At 34.2% G+C, this 24405-nt stretch overlaps 1 protein-coding gene across 1 annotated transcript; it reads right to left on the reverse strand.

Annotated features, from left to right (window-relative positions):
• Positions 1-1305: 1305 nt before the first annotated feature.
• On the reverse strand, positions 1306-24119 carry LOC137813538 (nuclear pore complex protein NUP85). The gene is made up of 18 exons (XM_068615862.1): positions 23697-24119; positions 22759-22861; positions 22540-22650; positions 22345-22428; positions 14570-14641; positions 14426-14482; positions 9828-9944; positions 9539-9739; positions 9272-9382; positions 9078-9115; positions 8736-8892; positions 8313-8414; positions 8139-8195; positions 7698-7844; positions 7501-7571; positions 7328-7415; positions 2825-2881; positions 1306-1777 (listed from the first exon to the last, which is right to left on the reverse strand). The coding sequence occupies exons 1-18, from the start codon at positions 24020-24022 to the stop codon at positions 1583-1585; spliced, it is 2094 nt and encodes a 697-aa protein (XP_068471963.1). The 5' UTR covers positions 24023-24119; the 3' UTR covers positions 1306-1582.
• Positions 24120-24405: the final 286 nt, after the last annotated feature.

The following is a 24405-nucleotide window of genomic DNA, read 5'->3' on the forward strand; positions in this document are numbered from 1 at the left end:
TTTCTTCTTGAAGGACTAATGCATGCTGAAGTGGTGCCAGGTTATAGCGATGTATTGACCTCCTAAATTAGGGTTTTGACTTCCTAATTATAAGGATTGAATGTTAACTTGCACTTTAGGGTTTCAACTCCCAATCAAACCCTAATTGAGGCCCAACAATAGCCCACTCATTCTTCAACTATTTTACAAAGGATTATACTCATAAGTGTCAAGTTTTAGCAAAAACTCATAGTCAAAAGGCATGTAAAACAGGAAGAATGTGTTCTATATTGTTGGATAGGAATTTTTTTTTTAAACTAATCTAGTTTTTTTTTTCTTTGTAGAAAATAAAATTCAAGCTGGTGAGTGTTGGAGCATAAGAGAATGACTTTTCAGTGCCACATCACACACACTTGCAATGAAAGCTTTAACAAATAATCCACCTGAGCATCTTGCTTCAACACCATCTTTATCAACATAATCAAAACTAGCCTCACTTGCTCTTCTAAGAAGTTTGACTTGATTCCATCTGTCAGGTCCTAAATTTTTTTGAAAATATACAAAAGAAATTGATTTTTAGATTGCATAATAAAAAAGTAAAAATTTACTTAAAAAATGTGCAACAGATTGTAAATCTAGAAGACAATTTTGACTTCCAGATTTCCAAAAGTCATTCTCAAAATTACAGTCTAAAAAATTTCAAAAAAAAATTGGAACCCAAACCAAAAAGACAAAATGCAAGGAAAAGGTGAGAGGATGCAAGGACTAAGATAGAAGCTTGGCAGCGAGATGGAAGAACATATGAAGGACAAACAATAGGTTAAGTGACAATTTGGTATTTTACGGACCAGTGAGGGTGCAGTTTTGGAACTGCAAAAAAAAAAATAGCCAACATCAATCATCCTAGTATCATCCAGATGATTTGGTTAAAGGAGCTGGCATAATCTAAAGACTTAAAAATGTACAAGAGATTTTACGGTCTGAACAAACAATGAAAAGGAGTATATTAAAAACTATCCCCTATTTAACTTCTATAAACTTTTATGTTACTTGTCTAAACTAATTTTAAATGATTAAAAAACAAACTCGTTTCATTGATTTTCTTCTTTTTCTCTCTTCAATGAACTTCTGAAAAGTTATCAAACCATGCCATAAAGCCTAAAATTTATACAAGATCTTTTAAAGGTAACAAATCTTCTTGATAGGAAAAATATATTAATTCTAGCTATTTGTAACTTTGACCCTTGGGCTTATCTGGTTTTACTATGTTGACTTCAGATATAATTGATTGCAGTGTAGAGGGCTCGATTGCTTCCGGTCGCTGGATTGTTACAAGGTAAAATTGATCAACTCTCCCTGATCATCTAACATTTTAATCCTTGAAAATATAGACAAAATGGGTTAAAATTCCCGCTGAAATAGTCGCTGTAATTCTTCAAATGAAAAATAAGTATACAACCAAAGCCCGAACTGTCCTATTTCCATACAAATTTACAAGTGACAACCATTGATAAATAGCAATTTACAACCTCTTCTTCCACTTGCCTTGTGTGGTTTGAATGATGTCGTTAGCCTTCACTCACCAACATATATAATGGTGAGATTATTCATCAAGTATGGCTCGACCAAGATTTGTAGCAAGAGCCAGCCTAATAGAGCTTAGCGCATCAGGGGGTAAGCTAGGCTCAGTATAGTTGGGGCGCAGCTTCGCCAGAGATAAATCTTGAAGTTTGTTCAACAGAAGATTGGTCTCGGAGACACCTAAAAGAGGGCAATCCTTCCAATTAATCAGCTTCAACTGCTCCCAAACAAAAACAATACAATCATACAGGCATGAGTAAAATATACAGCTGGAACATATAGGGCATTTAAATATGCACGGAATACAAATATATCATGCAAAAATCAAAGATAGAGAGAATCAACCATAATACACAGGCAAAGGCGACGAAAAAAATTAATTAATAAAATATATGATTGCAAATTAGTAATAAATTTCTAATTGCTAAGTGCCAAAAACTTAGTAGAAATATAAAATAATAAGCATACAATATGAGAAGAGACCACGGAAGAATTAAAAAAACTTGCAGTTAAAGCATGCGCCAAATGGCATTTCTAAAAGGAAATATTAATAAGATTAGTGGAAACTGGGTTTGAGGACGAGCACTGGTTCAACTGAAACAGTGGTTCAAATTAGGAAATAGTATCTTTGGATATGCTGCATAAAATGACCTTTCCCCACAACTTCGCATAGCAAGGAGCCTTCTGACACTGAAGTACATTACTTTTTTTCTACAGTTCAAAACTTGGTGAGCTACACATATTTTAGAATATCAATTTTATTATTGTTGCAATCTCTCAGCACAATGATTTTCATTGGGCCTACTTGATGCATAACAACAAAAGGGTTAAATAAGTTTTTTATACCTCCAAAATTGACTCATTAAAATCGGTACCGGTATAAAATTCAGAATGTTTTATACAAACAATTAATAAACATGCAAATTCGCTAATCCTCGGTTATTTCGTTAATTTTGAATGAACAGTGTTGCCATACTAATTTTGATAGTGATATATATCAACATATCTATAAATATCTGACTAGGATGGTTACATGTCAACACTGTGAATTCAATAAAATTACCGCTAGAACCAAATTTATATATTCACGAAATGTTTGTTATCTAAAACATCAAAAAAAAATTAGAGGTACCAATTTCATTACGAACTCATTTTGGAGGTACAAAAGACTTACTTAACCTTCAATAAAACTATGAAAGGTATCTTAAAAGAGGTTACAATTTACATATTAACGCAATATAATGAACAATCTAAAATAACTAACCGAGTCATACAGAAGAGGCAGCCAAAAGCGTTGAGGAGTGGATGGATTTTTCATAAGCTGCAGAATGAGAAGAATCGTATCATATTTTGTAGTAAGCTAGCTGACTGATAGAACTTGATCAGAATTTAGTAAATGAATAGAATAGTTATTGACAAAGTTCCCTACAAATGAATCTTCGATAAGATATCAAGATGAAAATACAACGATCAATGTTTGAACAACTGAAAGTAAAAAGCTGCACAGTGTACAGCTCTCATTCTGGGCTCTTTTCCTTTCATCCTTCTAAAAAATCCAACTCCTGACTTAATGCTTTTTTATATTCCAAATAATAGGAATCAAAGAGGTGGCATAGTACAAAGGAGTATCAAACACCAGAGAGAAATTTAACCAATATACTTCCTGAGGTTAATTTTAAGTTTAAACCATGTTCTTTAGCTAGCCAATCTGATCTATATCCTATGTTGTCATGCCTTGGGACATACACGATTTATTTGGCAATAAACTGGTCAGTTACATCCCGCGATACACTTTTGTTTGGGTGTAATTAGGGGGAAAAGGAAATTCATAGGACAAACCTGCATAGTAATACCAAATTCTAATATATTTTGTTTCTATCCATCCAAACAATAATACCCTATTACTTTTTTATTTTTACCTCCTATTTCTTTCTTTTTATTCCCATTTCTAATTCAAATAGAGCATAAAAGTCCAAAAGAGAGTTATTAACAGAATTTAGCCAATCCCCCAGTCAACTTTATTACCACTTGCATTGAAGTACAGCTAACAAGAGAAAACTAAAAAAATTAGGGTATTCAATGAGTATGTGATAGCAATTTAGGCACTTACTCATTGAAATTAAACATCATTTGATGAGAGACCGTGCTCAAAAGGGAACTGTAGGCCTATAATTTGTACTTACGAAAGACACATAGTCAAACATTGTTCATGCATAATCTATATAGTGTTTAATGACTTATCATCACACCGTTTATCATACAGAAGATAACAATGCAAACAGTTGCACTGAGCTCAAGGGACACGCAGAATAGGCCAAAGCCCAAAGTTCAAATCAAACCCAAATGGCCCCTTTCCTCCAAGTAAAAAAGACGCAACTATATAATAAGGCAGTTATCCTTTTTCTAACACTGTTGCCGTGCATTAAAAGACATATTGTGATAAAGCTTCTCAAGCAAGAAATCATTCACCACTATCATGGCTATCAGCATTGTGATGATAAGCATCCTAAGGAAGATTGAAGATGGATACATTCAACTCAAGGTTGAGCTCTACATCAACATTGACAACCTTGGCACTGAGGGGACTTAATCTACATCGGCTTTTCGAAGTGGTATAAAAGACCTTGGGGACTTGATCTACACTAGCTCTAGCTCAATGTAGCATAAAGGACTTCTTCACATGACACCAGATGGTGTACCTTGAGCTTGTGAAGATGTTATGGCGAAATGTCAGATTAGTAAGGATGAGAGACATTCAGACTCAAGCGTTAGGAAGATAAGTGATCATCAACCAAGTGGCCATTTCTATTGTAAAACACATCAGAAATATTTAGTGAAAACAATGTCATGAACTGTGTTCTTTGAAAGGAAAGACACACAAACCAAGGCAAAGGAACCAAACAACCATTGATCTAGAACTGCCACCACGAGGCGACTCTGGCATTTTGCTACGAACGATGGCAGGAGGTGCCTACATGCGCCGAAAAACAGTGGCACATGAGTTCTGTCTTGGCAACATGACTCTAGCAACTGGCAGAAAGAAGGGTGGCAAACCTCCTAGCCAATGTTGTTAAACTCAAGGATTGGAAGAGGGATAAAATATCGTAACTCGAGATCGTAACTCAAGATCGTAACTCGGAAAGAGTCAATGATATATGAAAATAATATGAATATGAAAAATAATATTCAATATATAAAATAAAATAATTAAACATATATTACAATTTGCAAGAATAATGCATAAAATAATTAATAAATATTTAATATAAATAAACTTTGTCTTTATATTAGTGATGAGTGGTGCCTTGCTTACACATTAGGTCTCTGTAGTAAACAACGGTGCATTTATAAAACAAGGCAAGGAAGTAGAAAAAAGGGAAAATAAAAAACAAACAGAACAGGCCTAAGGCAGTGGAACAGGACTAAGGCAATTGAACAGGCCTAAGGCAATGGAACAGGCCTAAATATAAAAAGGCAGCGGGGAGAATGAGCAGCGCGACAGCGGAGGTGCGTGACAACGGAGGCGCGGCGGAGAGGCACGAGTTTGATATTAGGGGTTTTTAGGTTTCTTTTGGGCCTCATTCTTGGGCCTTGCTTTTAGGGTTTTTTTATTTAATGGACCGAGTCACGGATCGAAGAGACTCCTCGATCCTCTGATCTGACTACCAACTCGCTCGATCACTCTGATCCGTTTAGGTAGTGATCCATTGTGCGATCCATCACAGTTTCTTCTCAAAAAATTGCAAGATCTACGATCTTACAATCTAGATGCGATTTTAACAACATTGCTCCTAGCATTGTTACTGGTCAGAATAGAGTCTTCAATGGCAACGAGGTGGTGGATGTGGTGATAGCAGTGGTGAAGGTTGAACAAAGGTGATAGCTTGGGAGCACTTCACGCAAGCCAAAATAAAGGGGAAGGATGGGTGCACTTCAAGCGGATTTATCCTATTTTCCATGTATGCCTGCTGAAGAAGGCATTGGCAGCAGCTTCTGTGAAATAATACCAATATATATAGGAATGGGAGTTACATTTCAACCCCAAGTAGCATATATTAGTTGTTAGGTATGGGGATTCAGGAGCAAGAGAAGTCCTCGTTTGTTGGGAACATCTTCCTTCTTCTAAGGATTTGTAGGAACAATTTGTAAACATTCCACTCATTTCCCCATGAGATAAGGTCAAAGCTTTTGGGCGATGATAGCAGACCTGTGATTAAGCAAGTGTACTTTAGAAGGAAGTAATTGGGTCACAGCTGGATGCACCCATTTAGGGGTAGCTTACTATTATAAACTGTAAATCAATGGCTCACATAAAAGGGTTTAAGGAGATACACTATTAGGGAATATTTTCAGAATTAGAAAGTTGAGTTGAGGGGTGTATCAGACCTCTCAAAATATCTACAGTGTTGATTCAGATCCTTTTCAAGTTCAAGTGTGTCATTCTCGAAAGAAGATATTCCCTATTAATCAATAAAGATTTACTTTTCATCAATGTAGTCAAACTCGTAACTCGTAAGAAGATCGAAGAGGAAATAAAAGATCGTAACTCGACTCATAAGAATTACTAATAGTGTTATAATATATATTTATCGTGTTACAATATATATTTATAGATAAATTAAATAAAAGATTAGAAATCTTATGTGAATTAAAATTATTGGGAACTTATAATAATTTTAAATGGGTCAAGTAAGGCAAAATAAATTTAAGATTTTCAATTAATAGTGCTACTCACTGTCTCTTCCTACTACAAAATAAATGACTTATTTTGAATTTGGAACTTGAATCAAGCTTGCAATAGACTAGATATTAATATTGGGCATAGACCCAAATGTTTGAATTAGGTTTTAGGGTTTATTTTGGGCAACAACTGTTACACTTCTATGCGACGGCAGTGGTGTTCGCTAGCGGCGGTGATGGCGACCGCGAACAGTGGCAAACGCAAACGGTGAACACGACTGTGAACGTGGGCAGTGGCGGAGAACCTGAGCACGACAACGGCTCCGGTGAATTCTGCATTGCTTGTTTTCTCTCTTTAGGGTTTGTGACTCTTCAGTATCTTTTACTCTTCACTCTACTCTTTCCCGCTTCACTTACTCATAAATATGCTTTTGGGCCACATGGGCCACGTTGGGCCTTAAAATGGTTGCGCTAGGTCAAATAAATTTGGAGCGAAATGTGTCACGCTAGGTTACAAGGCAAATCGAGGACGCTTTCTGGTAAACAATGCATCCAGCTTCGCGGTGTCGTGGTACAATCCGCTCTGACACCATCTGTTGGCCGAGTCACGTTGGTTTGGCTTCAAAACTTGTTGCCTCGTGCGAGTTTGCAATTTTACTCACGATTTTGACTACATTGCTTTTCATGCTATCATAGTCAAGAGTTTTACCAATTGGTATCACTAAGTAGATTATTGGTGTCTCAAAAAGGGCTACCCACAAAGGATTATGACTAGTGGAGTATTCTAACCAATGAGGTAGTTGAGTGAAAAGTCAAAGAGTGAAAGTCGCTTAGATGTCGGTTAGGACAATACTATGACAGGGACTTGGTTATTATGGGTGAGTAACTCCCACATTGAGAAATATGTGTATTTAAGTCTCTAGTCCTCCACCCTTAACAACTAGCTTTTGAGGATAGGTTTCCAAATGCTTGGGTTCTAATCACAATCTGTTGCCAACTAGATCATATAATAACATGTGAAAAAGACTAGATTGTACAATCAGCACACAATTCTACCATAGCAAAAGTAATCCAGGGTGAGCAATACCAGCATAAGGGAGCCTACAGCTTGCCTGGCTATCTCAGTTGATTTTCCACCAGATGCCTTCTGAAGGGATTTCTTGAAATCCCTATACCTGACATTTATATAATATTTAATAAATGCAAGAACTAAGACGAAGACAAGGAAACAAGAAAATGCATTGAACAGCACATTCATACTTGTGCAAAAATTCAAGACCCCCAGCAGGCTTAGATTCAGAACCCAGTAGCTCAATCATGCCTTCCCATTGCTGTAAGAGAAAGGGAAAAATTATAAATCTAAATAATTATGCAGAAAACAAATTCATAAATAGGAATAAACTAATATATATGAAAATCTTTCAGTAAGTTGTTTATTGGAGTATTATGAGAACTACCTTGAAGCTTTCATCAGATATTGACTGTCCAACAGAATCAAATAACTGTTGGGCAATCCTATCAAGACAACTAGAATCTTGGGCTTGTTGAAGCCAGAATACCCCAGCACCCTTATGACCATGCTTCCAGTGGTATACTCCAGCAATCTATATATTTCTTATGCAGGTCAGTTCTTGTTTAAATAGCAGATTATTAGGATAAAAATTATTCTCTATATCTCCAGTGATTAGGAAAAAATATCTTCAAAATCAGCATATTTTTGTTTCCTTTTTTAAGGGTTTTGATTATTACAAATAGAGATTGTAATTGGTGTGATTGTTATTAATAAAATAATTATTTATTTCTTACATAGTTCAAGTGTTCTAGTGCATGTTGTTTAAAGAACCATGGAAGATTTTTTAATGCTCAAGCCAGACACAGAATCAAGAGGTGCAAGTTACCTTCATGATGTTTGAACTAATATGATCAAGCTCATACAAACGGCATATCTCAATGTTCTGCATGAGTAGCAAGTATACGTCTGTCACTCAAGTATATCAACAATATACTAAACCAAAAGGGTAAGTACACTTGTGAACAGATAGTAACAAACAGTACGAAGCTAAAACAGTTACCTTAAGCAACACATTATTGTGTTGAACAGATTGCCTATACAATAAATTCTCTAACAAGCCCATTCCTTGCTTCATGCACGATGTTAAATATATTGGAGCTATCTGCATATATGTGAACATTATACCATAAGAGCACCAAACAGATTACTTGCTCAAACATCATTATCATTTTTATCAAACTCTAATCTCAAACTTTCATTTCGCAAAGGTTGTTCTGGTCTCGTGGTATTGCTAAATCCTGTTTATTTTATGAGACATCAGTATCATCCTTACTTCAATCTATAAACCATATGTCAAAATCCAATACGTCTATTTATGTGCAACAGCAAATTATGATGTTAATTAAGACATTTATGTAATTCATGATTCATCAGTTTGAGGTCAGATTAACAAGATATTTATGCAGAAGTAGCTAGCACTTACTTGCCAGGTCAATGCATGTGATGATAGAATTTGAGCATACACAAGCCGATGTAGTTCCACTATGCTGATTCCCCCCAAGTTATAACGCTCCTCATGCAGAAGAACCTCTGCTTGCTCACTTCCTGCAGTCAACAATTCTATGGCATGTGCCACCAACCTATTTTATTGATACATAGCACATACACGGTTCATTATCATCAAACCATACTAAATGAGAAACCATGCATAATTCGTATAGAGTTTTGATGAAATGGTTATTTTGAAAGCAAAATAAGCTAATCAAAACATGCATTCAATAAATAGAGGTAGAATGAGTTAACAATATCAATGCAAGCATCTCACCAAGGGCCAAATTCTCTGGAACACTCAGCTAAAACAACCTGAGACATAGCAAAATGCTCATTCAAGTTTAAAATGTAAAGAGAATAATTGAATCAAATAACAGAATAATGGGGAAAAATATACAGCAATAGCAGGCCCAAATTTTTGAAAAAGATGAAGGGGAGGGGAATGGATAGTAAAAGTCAAATAATCACCTCAGTATTTTCCTCAAGAATTCCAACCATAAGCCCTGTCAACCTATGGGTATTAGATTGTGGCTTCAACTGGATGCATTTCTGGGCCAAATTATACATGCTTTCTATTCCCTGTTAGCAAAAGGACAAGAGAGGGGGATATAGAATATCATGTTAAGGTCCACTTAATTATCAGGTAATAGAAGAAAGGAATCATTTAAGCCAAAAGTTTAAGGAAAAATCAATTTTAAAATTAACAGTTGCATTGCATATGTAGATTGAACATACCATTGTAAATGGCCTGATGTATAGAAAATGAGAAATATATAATTCAATCCAATAACATGTAGCCATGCAGAGACTGTCAGTGTTACCCAGCAAAATTTGTAGCAAAATTCTCAGGCCCTCAACAGTTTGCTGATTATCACATTGAATCCAGAATGGACTGCAATCCAGTTTTGTAATTTGTGACCTCCATTTTTCCCAACACTATAAAATAGAAATACGCAACAGCATAAGTGTGGCAAGAAGCAAATTTTAATAGTACATCTTAAAATATGGTGGAATCTGGAAATACCTTGATAAAATCAGGCTTGGATTTATAGCATTCACCTAATTTTCCACCAGATTCAGGGCGCAACCGGGGCATTTTGGAAATAAGAGTAGCAACAGTCTCTACAAGTCCATTTTCTAACTGTACAAGAAAATGACAGAGTGAGAAAAAATAATGAAATATTGGAAAACTGATCCACTGATTTATTATTATGAAAAGGGTAAAAACAAGAGTAAAAGAACAAGATAAATGAGACACTGTTAACAAAAGACTATATACAGAGCTCAGTTACAAGTTAGTTGTAACTGTCTACAAAACAGTTAACCAGTCTACAGAAACCATTGCTGTAAGATAAAACTGTTTAGGCAAAGATGAGTTAAGCTCTCATAGGAGATAGTCTTAAACCTTAAGTCCTGCCATTAGATACTCAGGTTTTGATCATAACAAAGCACTTTTGGTGTGTTTAATATACTTTATCTAGTGTGCAAAAAGCAAAAGGCAAAATAATCATGACCAACGAGCAAGTGGTTGTTAATGGTAAAATCATGGTTAAAGTACAAGAAGCAAAGAGCAAACAAGGCTCATTAGACAAGCTACAAAGATTACGTTATTAGTAGACGTATGATACACTCAAAACACGAAGCACGTGTTATCAGTAAATGATGCTCTCTGATATACATCTCATCTGCAGACGACTATATCTTGCAAGACTTCAAGAAGTCAAGATATATGGCATGGAAATTAATCTAACACGATGAAAAGAATATAAGTTGCAAAAAGATATCAATAAAGCAATCTTCTATCAAGAAACATCAGGAGAAAATAAGACAAAAATACAAGTCGAAGTTAAAGAGAAGACACTACAGTTTCAAATATTTGTTTTACTATTAATGCTTATACTTGGCATCTTAGATTAGAACATCCCAATATTAATGTTACACTTGTAGGTCTTTAAAATTGTAATATACCCTTTTCTAATAAAAGTTATATGCCTTTTTGTTCTTATTGTTGCATGGGCAATCTCAAATATTAGGGTAGAATAGAATTACTTTATTGTAAAGAGTACATCAGATATATATACAAGATTAGAAAACTAATGTAATCATATCCCTATTATTCAAGGATATAATTAGATCCCTATTATTCAAGGATATAATTAGATCCCTATTATTTAGGAATATAATTAGATCCGTATTATTCAGGGATATAATTAGTTCCCTATTACTCAGGGATATAATTAGATCCCTATAATTCAGGGATCTATACGTTATAGACTTTAATTATAATTTGCAAAATATTGAGTAATAAAATATGATTGTTGACACTCCCCCTCAAGCTGGTGAACATGCATTTTCCATTCCATGATTAGAAACAACCTTTTCAAAGTTATTGCAATTCAGCCACTTTGGTAGAAGGTTTGCAAGGTTGTTTTGAGAGGAGACACATGGAATGCAGATTTGACCACTATTCTAATTTTTCTTTGATAAAATGCCAATTAATTTCAATATGTTTGGTTCTATAATGTTGCACTAGATTATAATAGTAGATTTATCATCATAGTAAAGTCTCATTGGTTCATCCCACTTTATTCTCAAGTCTTCCAAGATGAATTTCAGCTGCAATAGTTCACACCATTACCCTAAACACTACTTCAACGCTGGGTCTTGCTACCACATTTTGTGTTTTACTCTTCCAAGTTACTAGATTCCCACCAAGGAAAGTACAAATATCCAACAGTTGATCTCCCATCCATAATTGACCCAGCATAGTCAACATCTATGTATACTTTGAGACTTACATTCCCATTTTATTTTAACAGAATTCCCTTGCTTGGAGTCCCTTTCAGATATTGCACAATTCTTAGTGTAGCCCGCAAGTGAATCTCCTTTGGTTGGTGCATGAACTGGCTAACTAGGCTCACTACAAATGCAACATCAGGTCTAGTGCAAGACAAATATGAGTTTGCCAACTAATCTCTGGTACACTTCCTTGCCAGCAACGAAAATCTTCTTCAGCATTTTCCAACATCAGATTAATTGGTGTACTTGCAAGCTTACATGCTAACAAATCAATAATGTATTTCTGTTGGGATATGAAAATACCCTTTTTAGAATGGGCTACTTCAATTCCCAAAAAATACTTCAATTTTCCCAAGGTCTTGATTTCAAACTCCTTAGCTAGATGTTGGCTTACTGGTTGTTGCACCTTTTCATCATCACCTGTCACTATAATATCATCCACATGCACCTGCAACATTGTTACTTCCCCTAACTCGGTGTGTTTAACAAACAGTGTGTTGTCTCTTCAACTTTGTTTGAAGCCCAAACCTATCATAACTTTAGTAAAGCTTCCAAAGCATGCTCGTGGCGATTGTTTTAGTCCATATAATGCCTTTTTCAGTTTGCAAACAGTATTGGCAACAATTTCCAACCATATCCAGGGGTCAATTCTATGTAAATATCCTCTTCAAGCTCCCCACGAAGGAAGACATTTTTTACATCAAATTGTTGTAAGTTCCATTTTTTTAAGAATATGAGCATCTCTAAAACATCAGGCTCAACTGACTGCCATAAAACAGCACATAGTTGGGAATCAATCTTTGCCACTAGGATCTATTTGCCTCAGGAATAGACTTGAGTTATGTTTCTAAGTAGTCATGGAATCCTTGACCAAGAAACCCTAATTCTAAGCAGGCAGACCAAGACAAATAACTCTTCCAATTAAGCCTTGCACTTGTAATGGTCAGAGTAACTGAGAAGAAAGGACCAGAACCAATTGAAGTCATTTCAAAGAGAAAGAACAATGACCAACCTCGAAAAAGAGAAGAGAAACCCTAAAAAAATGCGAAAGAGCATGTGTCCTAAAACAAAGCCACATCAAAACACTAAAAAAAGTCAAAACAAAGACGGTAGAGTCCAGTGAGTCAAATGGAGATGTTGCACAGAGATTCCAATGTCTGGAAGACATCACGTACAACACACACACCACAAACAAGACGTGCATGGATTGACAAGTGTTGACACGTGGATGATTGATTAGTCAAGCAACCACCAGGGTTTGTTGATGCACCACTACGGTGATGGCAACGAACTAAGGCAGTGACGGCAACAGACGAAGGCAATGACGACGGCAAACGATAATGAAGAAGATAAGACAAGATCGTACCTACTATGATACCAATTTGAATAGATGAGAGGACTGCAAAAAAAAAAACAATGTATTCAACCTACATTGTTGGACTTTTATGGATGTATATATAGGACACATAAGAGGCAAGGCACTTGCCTAAAAGCCTAACACCAGATATACACACAAGAGAAAAAATAAAAAAAATAACATTACATTCTAACATAGATGAACAATGTTGTCATCTAGGATTGTGGATTTTACTAATAGCAATGAAGGATGTCATCTAGGATGTTTGGATGCACAGTTAGAGGCGACTCTCAAGATTTACCATCTCTTTTATTAGGGTATACTAGAATTATTTTATTGCTAAGAGTACATCATATATATATACAAGATTGGAAAAGTAATTTTGGAAATATAATAACAACACTTATTGAAAACAGATCCTTATTATTCAGGGATATAATCAAATCCCCTATTATTCAAGAATATAATGAGATCCCTATGATTCAGGAATGTTATTATACCAAGGTTGTCAAACTCGCGAACCTACGTAGACTCGTGGGAGCCCAGTAAACTCGACTCATAAACTCGTAAGAGTTTACTTTAATATTAAAAAAATAGTAAATAACTACATTTAAAAGTTAAAAAAAATATCTAGGAGCCAAAGCTTTAGTTATTTCTTGCCAAATAGGCTTGGTTAAAGTAGATAAAAATAAGCTATGGGCCCCTTATAGACCACTTGACCTATTTCAAACCCTAGACGCAATTTAAGATTAAAATTATTAAAAGAATATTATTCAAGGAGATAATCTCTGCATGAAAACAGGAACATTTTACAAAAAAAGTAAAATCTATGAACAGACTCTTTACTATTATCTCTAAGACTATGGAGGTTATCAAAACATCATCCAAGTTCATTCAATCATGAACACCCAGAAGTAAAGACCCAAAACAGTGGCACTTTCAATTTGCATACAAATTCTCCAGCTAAAATGAGGCATGCTTGGAGGTACACACCTCAACTAAATAAAAATGAGATAAATTTAGATCAGAGCTATGGGTTCTAGAACCTTTTGTTGTGATAAAAAAAATACATACAGGGATTATCAAGGGCCAGCTAGTACAAATGAAGCATCTAGGATATCAATCTTTTAACAAGCATATTCAGTTTAGGTGTATTATAATCAGATAACAAAATCCCTTTAATGCTCGCATATACAAGGCCCACAATACTACAGATTGAGGTAATAGTCATCTGTTATTTATGAAGATAAGGGGATTATTTAGTGGTTAAGAAAATCTTTAATAACAAAAACCAATACAAGCACTAAAGGATCAAACTATTAAAGAGATTTGAATCTAGTTGAATATTCTTCGCACTAGGCCAACAATATAAAAACAGACTTTTACCAGGAAAGTAGCATACAAAATAAAAAACTACCGAATTCATCTTGTTCATATAATAACATTTTCATAATTGTCATGCCAACCTCTCGATTACTGAGCTGATCTAATTGGTAAGATCCATGCAACCGCAGCATTTTCACCTGCATGTAAAACCAGCTCAATATAAAAGTCATTATTTAAAAGGAAATATATGCTGCAAAAAAATGTCAGAGATACAGTAACCTTACCACAATATCAAGCCAACCAACTGACAGTGCAGATGATAATAAGTCCCAATATCTGGGATCATCCTCAATCACCTGCACAGACAGATTAAGTAATTTTATTTTCTCATTGTTGAAGAAATTGATCAAACACGATGATTATAGACATTAGCTAAACAAAAACACGTTATATAAAAAGTAATACACAATATTCTATATTTGTTGACATAAATTCTTTTGGAATACAAAGAATAGAGAAATAGCTCAATATCAGTTAAGAGCAAACATTAAAATTGCAATTATGTCTAAGGTACTGTGACAGATTGGTTAAGTTGGAAAATAAATTGATATCTCAACAACAAAAGGAGCTTCATACATTGGTGTTGCATCTGAATCCATAAATTTGCTTGAGAGAAGATGTTTTAGAGGGAACATAGCAATCAAAATTCACATAGCAAAAACCTTTGATAATACTTTAGACAGGAATTTTCGGCTTAAAGTACTAGAAAAATTTAGCTTTCATGCCATGTTTTGTAATTGGATCAAGATGATTTTAAAAACTGCAAATTTGTTGTTTTCTGCGAATGATACAGCAGTTGGTTATATGAGTTGTGCTTGGGGAGTTATGGAAGGGGTCACCTTTCCCCTCTTCTCTTTTTTTCTTAGCTCAAGAAGATCTAAGCAGAAGCCTAATCTATGATGAACGTATACGATGAGTATTGAATACGTATCCAATTTAGTGATTTGCCTCATCGTAAAAATATAGAATATAATATGTTCATATACGTTTAAAGAATATATTATGCATACATATAATTCACAAAATAAAATAAATATAATTGTAATTTTTTTTAAATCATATTCAAATTGAAAATCATAATTAAATATTATCCATATGTATATACAAATAGTTTGTGAGTTGCTTCTATCAACATTTGTTGTCACATCGCTTCTTTTTTAATTAAGTGGTACTCAAATATCAAATCTTGAAAATGATTTCATGGAATAAGTCACAATGTATGTTTAATGTTTAGAATCTTAAGAAGTGAATTTTAAGCCTCACTCAACCTTACAAAACCGACTTGTAAAGTGAAGTTTGCACTCACTTATATACTCTAAATTGGCCTTATCTATAGTCGATGTGGGATCTCCAACACACTCCCCCCATGCCGGGACCAGCCAACCTGTGGAACCCAAAATATTGGATACTCTTAGATCATTCAAGACCTAAATCTCATTCAGAAAAGGACTCAATATTTTTGCAAATGATATTCAACATCTTTATGACTCTACCAATAGATTGGACTCTCTAAAACAAACAATTGATGACATGACATCTTTTATTGTTGAAGCTCAATCTATCATTGAAGAATTGAAGATGTTCTTGGAGGTTGAGTCATTAGATGAGATTAAGAAGTTGGACAAATTGTATACGATTACAATCCTTCATGCCATGAATCCATATTTTAATCATGTTAGAAATCAACTTTTAATAGGTCACAAAGTTCCATTCATGGAAAGCTTGACAACACAACTTCTTCGAGTTCCAACTCTTCAAACTAGGAATGTTCAAGAGCCTATTGAATCTTCTATCATGGTATCTACACGTAGAAAAGGAAGCAGCAATACTAGAGGAGGATTTGGTAGTAAGGGATGTCCTTAATGGACGTATTGTAAGAGAACGAGTCATAACCAAGAGAACTACTACTCTCCGCATGGCTTTCCCAACAAGACAATCATTATCTCTAAAGCTAAAGTTGTTGAGCCCAAATTCTCTAAAGAATACCAAGAATATTTAGGATAAAATCTAAGCAATTTTTTTTATGTTTGTATCCATTCAAATGCAAAGATAGAAAAGCAATGATTCTTGGGAGAGGAATGAAATCACTCCCCCGTGTCAAGTGAAGAAAAGCTAAGAAAGCTGAAAAAATTTACATATTATTATCAAAAAGTCAATTACAATAAAAAAATGTTATATAGTTATATTACAAATAAAAATAAAATAATTAATTATAAACTTTACAACATAATCAATTACATTGTTTGATATGTAATATGTTATCAATTTTATAAGATAATCGGTTAATGGATTATGAAAATCGATGATGTTATAAAAATTTGTAACATAATATAAATTATCTATTAAACTTAATTGACTATTGATACAATCCAACTAAGTGTTATCACTTTTCCGTTATGGCAACCCCATGGCAGAAAGCGGTGGCGAAATGGCGGCCCATGGCGACCGCTTTTGGCATCTCGAGATGCTAACGGAAAACGGAAATATCGAAAAAGGCAAAGAAAAAAACAATGGAAGCAGCGCAAGGTGAGCTAATTTTGTGGCCCAGGCGGTGCACACTGTGACAGCGGCGAAAAATGAAGGGATTGTGCGCGCATGAAGAATATGAAGACCATAAACCTAATTTTGAACAAACCCTAATAAGTTTGGGCCTTTGGCCCATTCCAACTTTTAACTACTAAAACCCTAATTATTCAAATAAAATTTGAATGTATTGCAACTGCATGAGTGGTTAAAACTAATTAAGAGGTCAAAACCTACTTAAAATTAGGTTTTGTTGGGCCTATTTTTGGCCTATTTAAAACATTATATTTATTGCAATCCACTGCACATTTTTTTTTTATCTTTGCCAAAACACCTTCCCCCATAACCCGTTATATATTCTGTTATAACTTTATGGAGGATTTATAGGGTCTCTGATATGATTCGTTATCCGATATTAATAACACTGATCCATCTCGACAAGGAGATAACTAAGGACACCACAGACACTCCACAGCTAGGGCAATCATCTCAACATACAAGACCAAGCCCCACCTAACCTCAAAAGAGCCTGAGCAGAAGAAGAACCAGACATGGATCGGAATATCAGTTGTTCTACCTTCTGATCTTTTTACAAAACAAGTTTAAGTAAATAAATTAAGCTCACTTTGGGGTGCAATTAGAATAATAAGCTAGAATAGGGTATACTTAGTATAATATTGGGCTTGTGCCAAACCCACTAAAAACCTAGCTTCTAGAAACCCTTTCCAAAATTGCCCCTTAACCTAGTTTCTAGAAGATGTAGGCTAGCTTGGGAGGCACTCCACTTTGACATACATTCTAGAAGGTTTCTCACAAATGACGCCCCTACCCCTCTCACTCTTGCTCCCAAGTCACTCTCTCATATATAAAAGGCATCTTGCCGATGTGTTGGACACATTGAAATTGAATAGAAAAGAAACTCTGTCAGAGTGTTTAGTGAGTTGAGTCTCCTAGTATTTTGGGTCTTACTTGAGAGTAGTGCACATCAAGTGGCGGCTCCTCACCACTCATCTTGGAATTCCCTCACCTTCCAAGCAGTGCTATCGATATCGGATAACAGATCATATCGGAGACCCCATAAATCCTTTATAAAGTAATAATGGAAACCATAACGAGTTATGGCGGAAGGTGTTGTGGCAGAGATAAAAAAAATGTATTATAGATTGCAATAAGTATAATGATTTAAATGGCCAAAAATAGGGCAAAATAACCTAATTTTAAGTAGGTTTTGAACTCTTAATTAGGATTAACAGCTCATTTATCCTAATTATTCAAATTTTATTTGAATAATTAGGATTTTAGGGTTTTATTAGTTAAAAGTTGGAATGGGCCAAAGGCCCAAACTTAATTTAAGTAGGTTTTGAACTCATAATTAGGTTTAATAGTAGATGCACCTGCAGCACATTCAAATTTTATTTGAATAATTAGGGTTTTAGGGTTTAGGGTGGCATAGATAAAATAATGTGTTGTTGAGAATAATTATATGTTTTACATGGCCCAAAATAAGCCCAATAAGCCTAATGTTAATTAAGTTGTCATGTTTAAATTAGGGTTTCCCAGCTGCACACTACCTACACACCACACTCAGTATTTAAATTTTAGGGTTTTTATTATGTTAAAGTTGAAATGGGCCATTAGCCCAAATTTCTGTTTCCTAAAACTAGGTTTAGGTCTTCTGCGAACCTTCTTCAGCAGTCGCAACCCTTCTCCGTGTTGTCACAGCGTGCGGCGCTGCCGCTGCCACCATTTTTTTCTGATATTTTGGATATTTCCTATATTCGTTAGCACTCCGACATGGCCATAGCGGACGCCATACAAAATCCGTTTCGCCATCGCCTTGTTATGGCGGTGGTCAGGAAAACCGCCACCGAAATCCGCCATGGCGACGCCATGGCCGATAAGTGATAACACTACTTCCAAGGGACGTGATCATCCCTTTCATTTCACTTAAGCTCTCTTATCTTTTCTCTCTTTTCCTTTTCTTCATTTTGCCATCATCCTTCATCTTATGTCTTGTTATCTTCTTTTTTTCATTCGGTCTATATTGTTCTTTATCTTTTGCTTCTTAAATTCCACACCTCATCATCATTATCATCACCATATAATTGTGTTTTTCTCTTTTGCTCTCTAGAAGAGAACTTTCACACTTAACAATTTGGTTAAGTTTGTGTCTAGTGGCAATCTTCTTTGAGCTTATCACCATATCATGCTTATTTCAAAAAAAAACATAAACAAAATGCAATCCATCAGAATGTGCAATCCTAAAATCAACTAACTTCAACTCTGCTATAAATTTTATAATATATAATTATTATAATAATAATATAATATATAATAATAAAAAAAATTATATAATAATAATATAAATGTATTTATATAATAATAGTTAAAGGAAATAAATTAGTAATAAAAATATAAAAACTATAAAAGAATAATAATAATATATTTAAAATTTAAAATAGTAATAATACATAAAAAAAAGTAATAAAATTAAAATAATAATAGTAATTAAAATAAATTTTTAAAATAATCATAATAAAAATATAAATATAAATTACATATTTAATAATAATCAAAATATTTTTTTTAAATAATAATATTAACAATAATAAAAAAAATTGCTTTGATTTTATGAAAATATTTTGTATATGTATTTGTAATAAAAATAAAAATAAAATTATGTTTTTCACATCAAAATTTAGGTGAAGTTGAAATAAAAGTTTTTAAAATTTATTACATTCTTAACTTTATAATTGAAAATTTTATTTTCATGATAATTTTTCATATGTTAAGTAATTTGTAATTTGTTTGAAAATAATTATTTAACGATATTTCGAATAAAATTTATAAAATTTTAATTAACTCAAATTTAGACAAAAATATCTAATTTTATTATTTAAATATTTTTAAAGATAATGGTAAATTTATAAACTTACATTTTACACATTTAAAAAAAAATAAAAATCCCCTTACAACTATCATATCACCCACAAACTTCAATAAACTTTACTCACAAATTCACTCTAACATACCTTAATCCAAACAACCTCATTTTCTTTACACTTTTCTCTCAAATCACTACAAATTCACTCTCTCAAATCTTCTCCCCAATCCATACACAACCGGAATCTCAGCTTGTTCACAGCTTACATCTCACAATTTGAGGAAGGTCAATTTCATAGATAATTGACTCAAGTGCTTATGATCATACTTTTCGTAATATCTCTTTGTTCTTGTCCCTTTCTTTTCCCAAAAATCCTTAGCTCATAGGGGTTGGTCAAGTCCCTCTCTCCTTGCTTAAATTTAAAAAATATGCTCTTCTTGTTCCTAAATGTCCATTCAATCTTATTTCTTTAAGTCAATTAACCAAGTCTTCAAATTGTTCGGTAACCTTTAATGCCAATTCTTTTGCTATACAAAGACGCAGTATGATTTGACAAGCTGGCGAGGGACATGAATCTAAAGGCCTATACTATTTTGGAACTAGTTCATCTACCTCTCGTTTTGCATCCCCATCTCCAAAACTTTTACATGATCACTTATGTCATCCTCACTTGAAAAGTCAAAGAAAATGGTTCCTAAAGTTAGTAGACTTCCACCACTAGAATTCGAGTCATGTCAGCTAGAAAAACATGTTAGATCTTCTTTGCCTAAAAAGTTTGAATCAAGATGTAATTTTGTCTTTTCTATCATCCCCTCAAATATTTTGGGGGCCAAGTCATGTCTTGTCTTGTGATTTTAGATATTTAGTTACTCTTATTGATGAGTATTCAAATGTACTTAGGTTTATCTAACGAAAATTGACTTAAACTTTTGTCTATATTGTTCTTTTTTCCATAAAGAACATGTCTTAAAGGATCAAAGTATTCCTAAGACATCTTGTTCTATTGATTTCCATAAAACAACACATAACTAGAAGTCTAGTTTCTACCATTGAGGTTTTTCTTCATTTGGAACAATATTGACTTCCTTTTATGGTCATGGTATCCTTGACCAATGAGCCATAACTACATAGGCACAAACCAAGATAAGTAGTCTTCTAGTTGAGCTTTGTCATGGTAATAGTGTAGGAGTAGCAAAAAAAGTAGAGGTCATTCCAACAATAAAGCCACAAACAATGATGAGAGGAAAAAAGCCCTAGTTGTGAGCAAAGAAACCCTAGCCATGAGGGGAGCAAGCAAGGTGCAACAAACTAAGGACAGAGGTAGAAACATGACAAAGAGACACCAATAAGACAAAAGGCAGCAGTTAGATGCAATTTTGACAAATAAAAGTATAATGAAATCAAAAGTTATCCATCTATACATATATATATATATATATGAATATGTATATATTTAAGTATGTATAAAGATGAGTACAAGTATGTCTCAAAAAGGAAGGTTACACCCCATGTTCCTTAACCTAAAGCTAGGTACATTGAAAAAAAGTTATATATAAGTTGTACACTATTACAAACATTATGTTAACAATGATAACCAAGTAGCTATTCATATTGCTTCAATATGGTATCTCATGAGAGAATACATAAAACGATGGAGTGACATTATGCTCGAGAGAAATTATGGTCCAAAAGGAAATTTGCACTAGATTTGTCAACTCCAATTATTAGCTTGCAAATTTTTTGACTAAGTCCTTGAGGGGACCTGGAATTCAATTTATCTGTTTAAATAGGAATGCCATAAGTGTTTAACTTATTTGAATAGGTTAGCTTGTCGGAATAGGTTAACCTATTGTCACCTATCTATTTTATATTACCTATTTGTCACCTATTTGTAGGTTTCTCATATCTTTTCTAAGTATCTTCGATGTAAGGATACCCATAAATATATGAATCAGCATAGAGATGATTTATCTCTAAAGCATTTTTTCTATTTTCACTCTCAAGTGGTATTTATTTTAACTTCCAAATAGGTTGATCAAATTGGAAATGGAACCCCTGCTTAACATACAGGTTACACAAATAAGACTCACAAAAACTTACCAAGATGATAAAAAGACCAAAACCTTCTATCTAAGATAGAGAACAAACGTGCTAAACCAAGGAGATCCAAGAGAATATCCAATTTAGAGCACAATGACATTCAATCTATCAAAAAAATCAGTAGAGATTCCAAGAAAAAGTAATCTTTAAACACTGTAAATTGTAGTTATGAGAATTGTAACAGAAAGATAGAAGTAGAAGTCTAGAAAACACAAATAATAAGAGGATTCTCCTACCCAATAGACAGATCCACTAAATACCATCAAGTGAAGCAAAGACTAAAAGCAGCATAACCTTGGGTCTCAAGAAAAAAAATCCACACAACATATTTATACCGATTACCTAATGCCATATGGAATGAGGCTCTACAGGAAAATGAGATATCTATTTATCCATTTCAACACTCTTGAGTTGAGACTTAAACATTAATACTTTGAATTCAAAGACAAATAGAAGATATTTATTATTACTCATCGGAGCAGCTGACCAGACCTGTATGTTGACTAGTTCTTTCTGAAAATCCACAAGCTTGCCATGAATTGTTTCATGCGTGCTAGTAAATAGGCTGTCATAATCCTGTCATAAAATGCAGTAGTAAACTAAAATAAGCATAGTGATCAGTGTCAAAATAAAATGCAACCATTTACAAAACCCGTCAAGAAAATAAAAGTAGATTAAGATTATTACAGCTAACCAATCAACCAGCCTTTCAGGTAGCCATGCTTGAGATTGCTTGTCCACATAAAATATTTCAATTAACTCCCATGCAGCTTTCAAAGATGTTGGCTCTTCACCTCTCTACATTAAGTGTTAAAAGGAGGTGATTGACTTCTCAATATTGTAAGTCCCACAAAACAGGTCTCGGCTCAAGTAAACAAAGAAACAATTTAGAACCTAAAACAACACCTTGAAAATTGTTTTTGAGTCCTCAATTATAGGACTTGGGGGCAACTTTGAACCCCCAAGAAGAGAACCTATCTCCTTGCTATACTGAAGGACATTCTCCCACCTGACAGTTAAACATGCATGATAAGCTATTGTCAACAAGCACACTTACACAAAACTCCTAAGCAAAAAACACAATTCAAAACAACATGTAAAATTAACTGAGAAACTTCCAATGAAACCAGATTTGATAACCCTAGAAAGGAGGTGAAGTGTGTTTGGTTTCTCCAAAATCACGTTGAAATCCCCCTTAACATGGTTTTAAGTTACATTTCCATGTGTTTGGTATCACGTTGAAAAATTGACTGTGTCCAGAATTGATTCAAAGCTAAAGTAATTTAAGATAACTTTAGTTGGATAAATTTATGCTGAGTTTTACTGTTAACCTGCTTTTATAATAATAAAATCATCCAAAAAATAAATCACGTCACTTCAAATCAGTTTTACAAAATAAATTTCATTCATAATCAATTTTGCCAACGCACAGATAAAGCCAATGTAGAAAATAAAAAATTAGGATTGAAGACCATCATTGACATTTGATACAGCACATACTTACTTGGAAACACTGGAAGACTCCAATTAAAAGTAAAATATAAGGTTACAAAGAGAAATAACTTGGGCCTTCAATTTCTCAATCTTATTAAGAACCAAGACAAATAAACCGCTGAGATGAACGAATCTAACAACACTACTTTAATAGCATTGGTCCGTATAATAAATGAAGACATCTTCCAAAGGTCTTCAGAAAACAAAATTTGCCTGAGTCCAGCTTATGAAAGAAAAATTAACACTTTTATTTTACCTCACATGAAAAATTTAATTAAAAAATAACAAAAATAAGTGTTTCTCCGAAATTGAATTTAAACAAGCGAGCACTCAAAGTTGTGGTGAATTACCAATCCGAATGATACGGAGAAGGAGTCTTCATGAGAGTGGAAAGAGAGCTCCTCCGACTCTGAAGCAGCGCGAAGGGCGCAACAGAGCCGTAGGCAATTCGGCGCCAGTGAGCATCTGGAATCTCTGGATCTTCACTGGTAAGCTTAACTTCGACGACCTTGGCGGCAGCGGCGGAGAAAAGGGAGAGGCGGAGGGAGTTACCGCGGGACCAGGAGATGGAGAGGCGACAAATCGGAGGGGCAAGGCCATGGTGGAGAGGGTATAGCGCCGGCGGGTCACCGGAGAGGGGGACCAGAGCCCCGTTGCCGACGGTGTCCGACGGCATTTTCAAAAGGGGGAGTGTTTTAGGGTTTGGAGGGTTTAGGGGAAAAGCAAATGGACTACGCTCGGTTCGCCGATAAAAAATAGTTTAGGCGGGAAATATTTACAAGAGGGCAATTAGAGAATTTTATATTTTATTTAATCTTTATAATTTTAAAACTTGATAATTTAAACACCTAATACTTGTAATATTTTTAAATCTTCTTATGATTTTTCTTATATAAAAGATTAATCATCATTCCCAATGTAGACATTCCAATAACATTGACACATAAAAAAAAATTGTTTAGCTGAAAAATAATCACTTAAGACAATTAGAGAATTTTATATGTGGTGTATCCTTATATTATTATGAATTTTCATATCCCAACACATGTAATAAAAGCA

The sequence above is a fragment of the Phaseolus vulgaris genome, chromosome 1 (assembly GCF_000499845.2).
Source record: "Phaseolus vulgaris cultivar G19833 chromosome 1, P. vulgaris v2.0, whole genome shotgun sequence".
NCBI classification, from domain to species: Eukaryota; Viridiplantae; Streptophyta; class Magnoliopsida; order Fabales; family Fabaceae; genus Phaseolus; species Phaseolus vulgaris.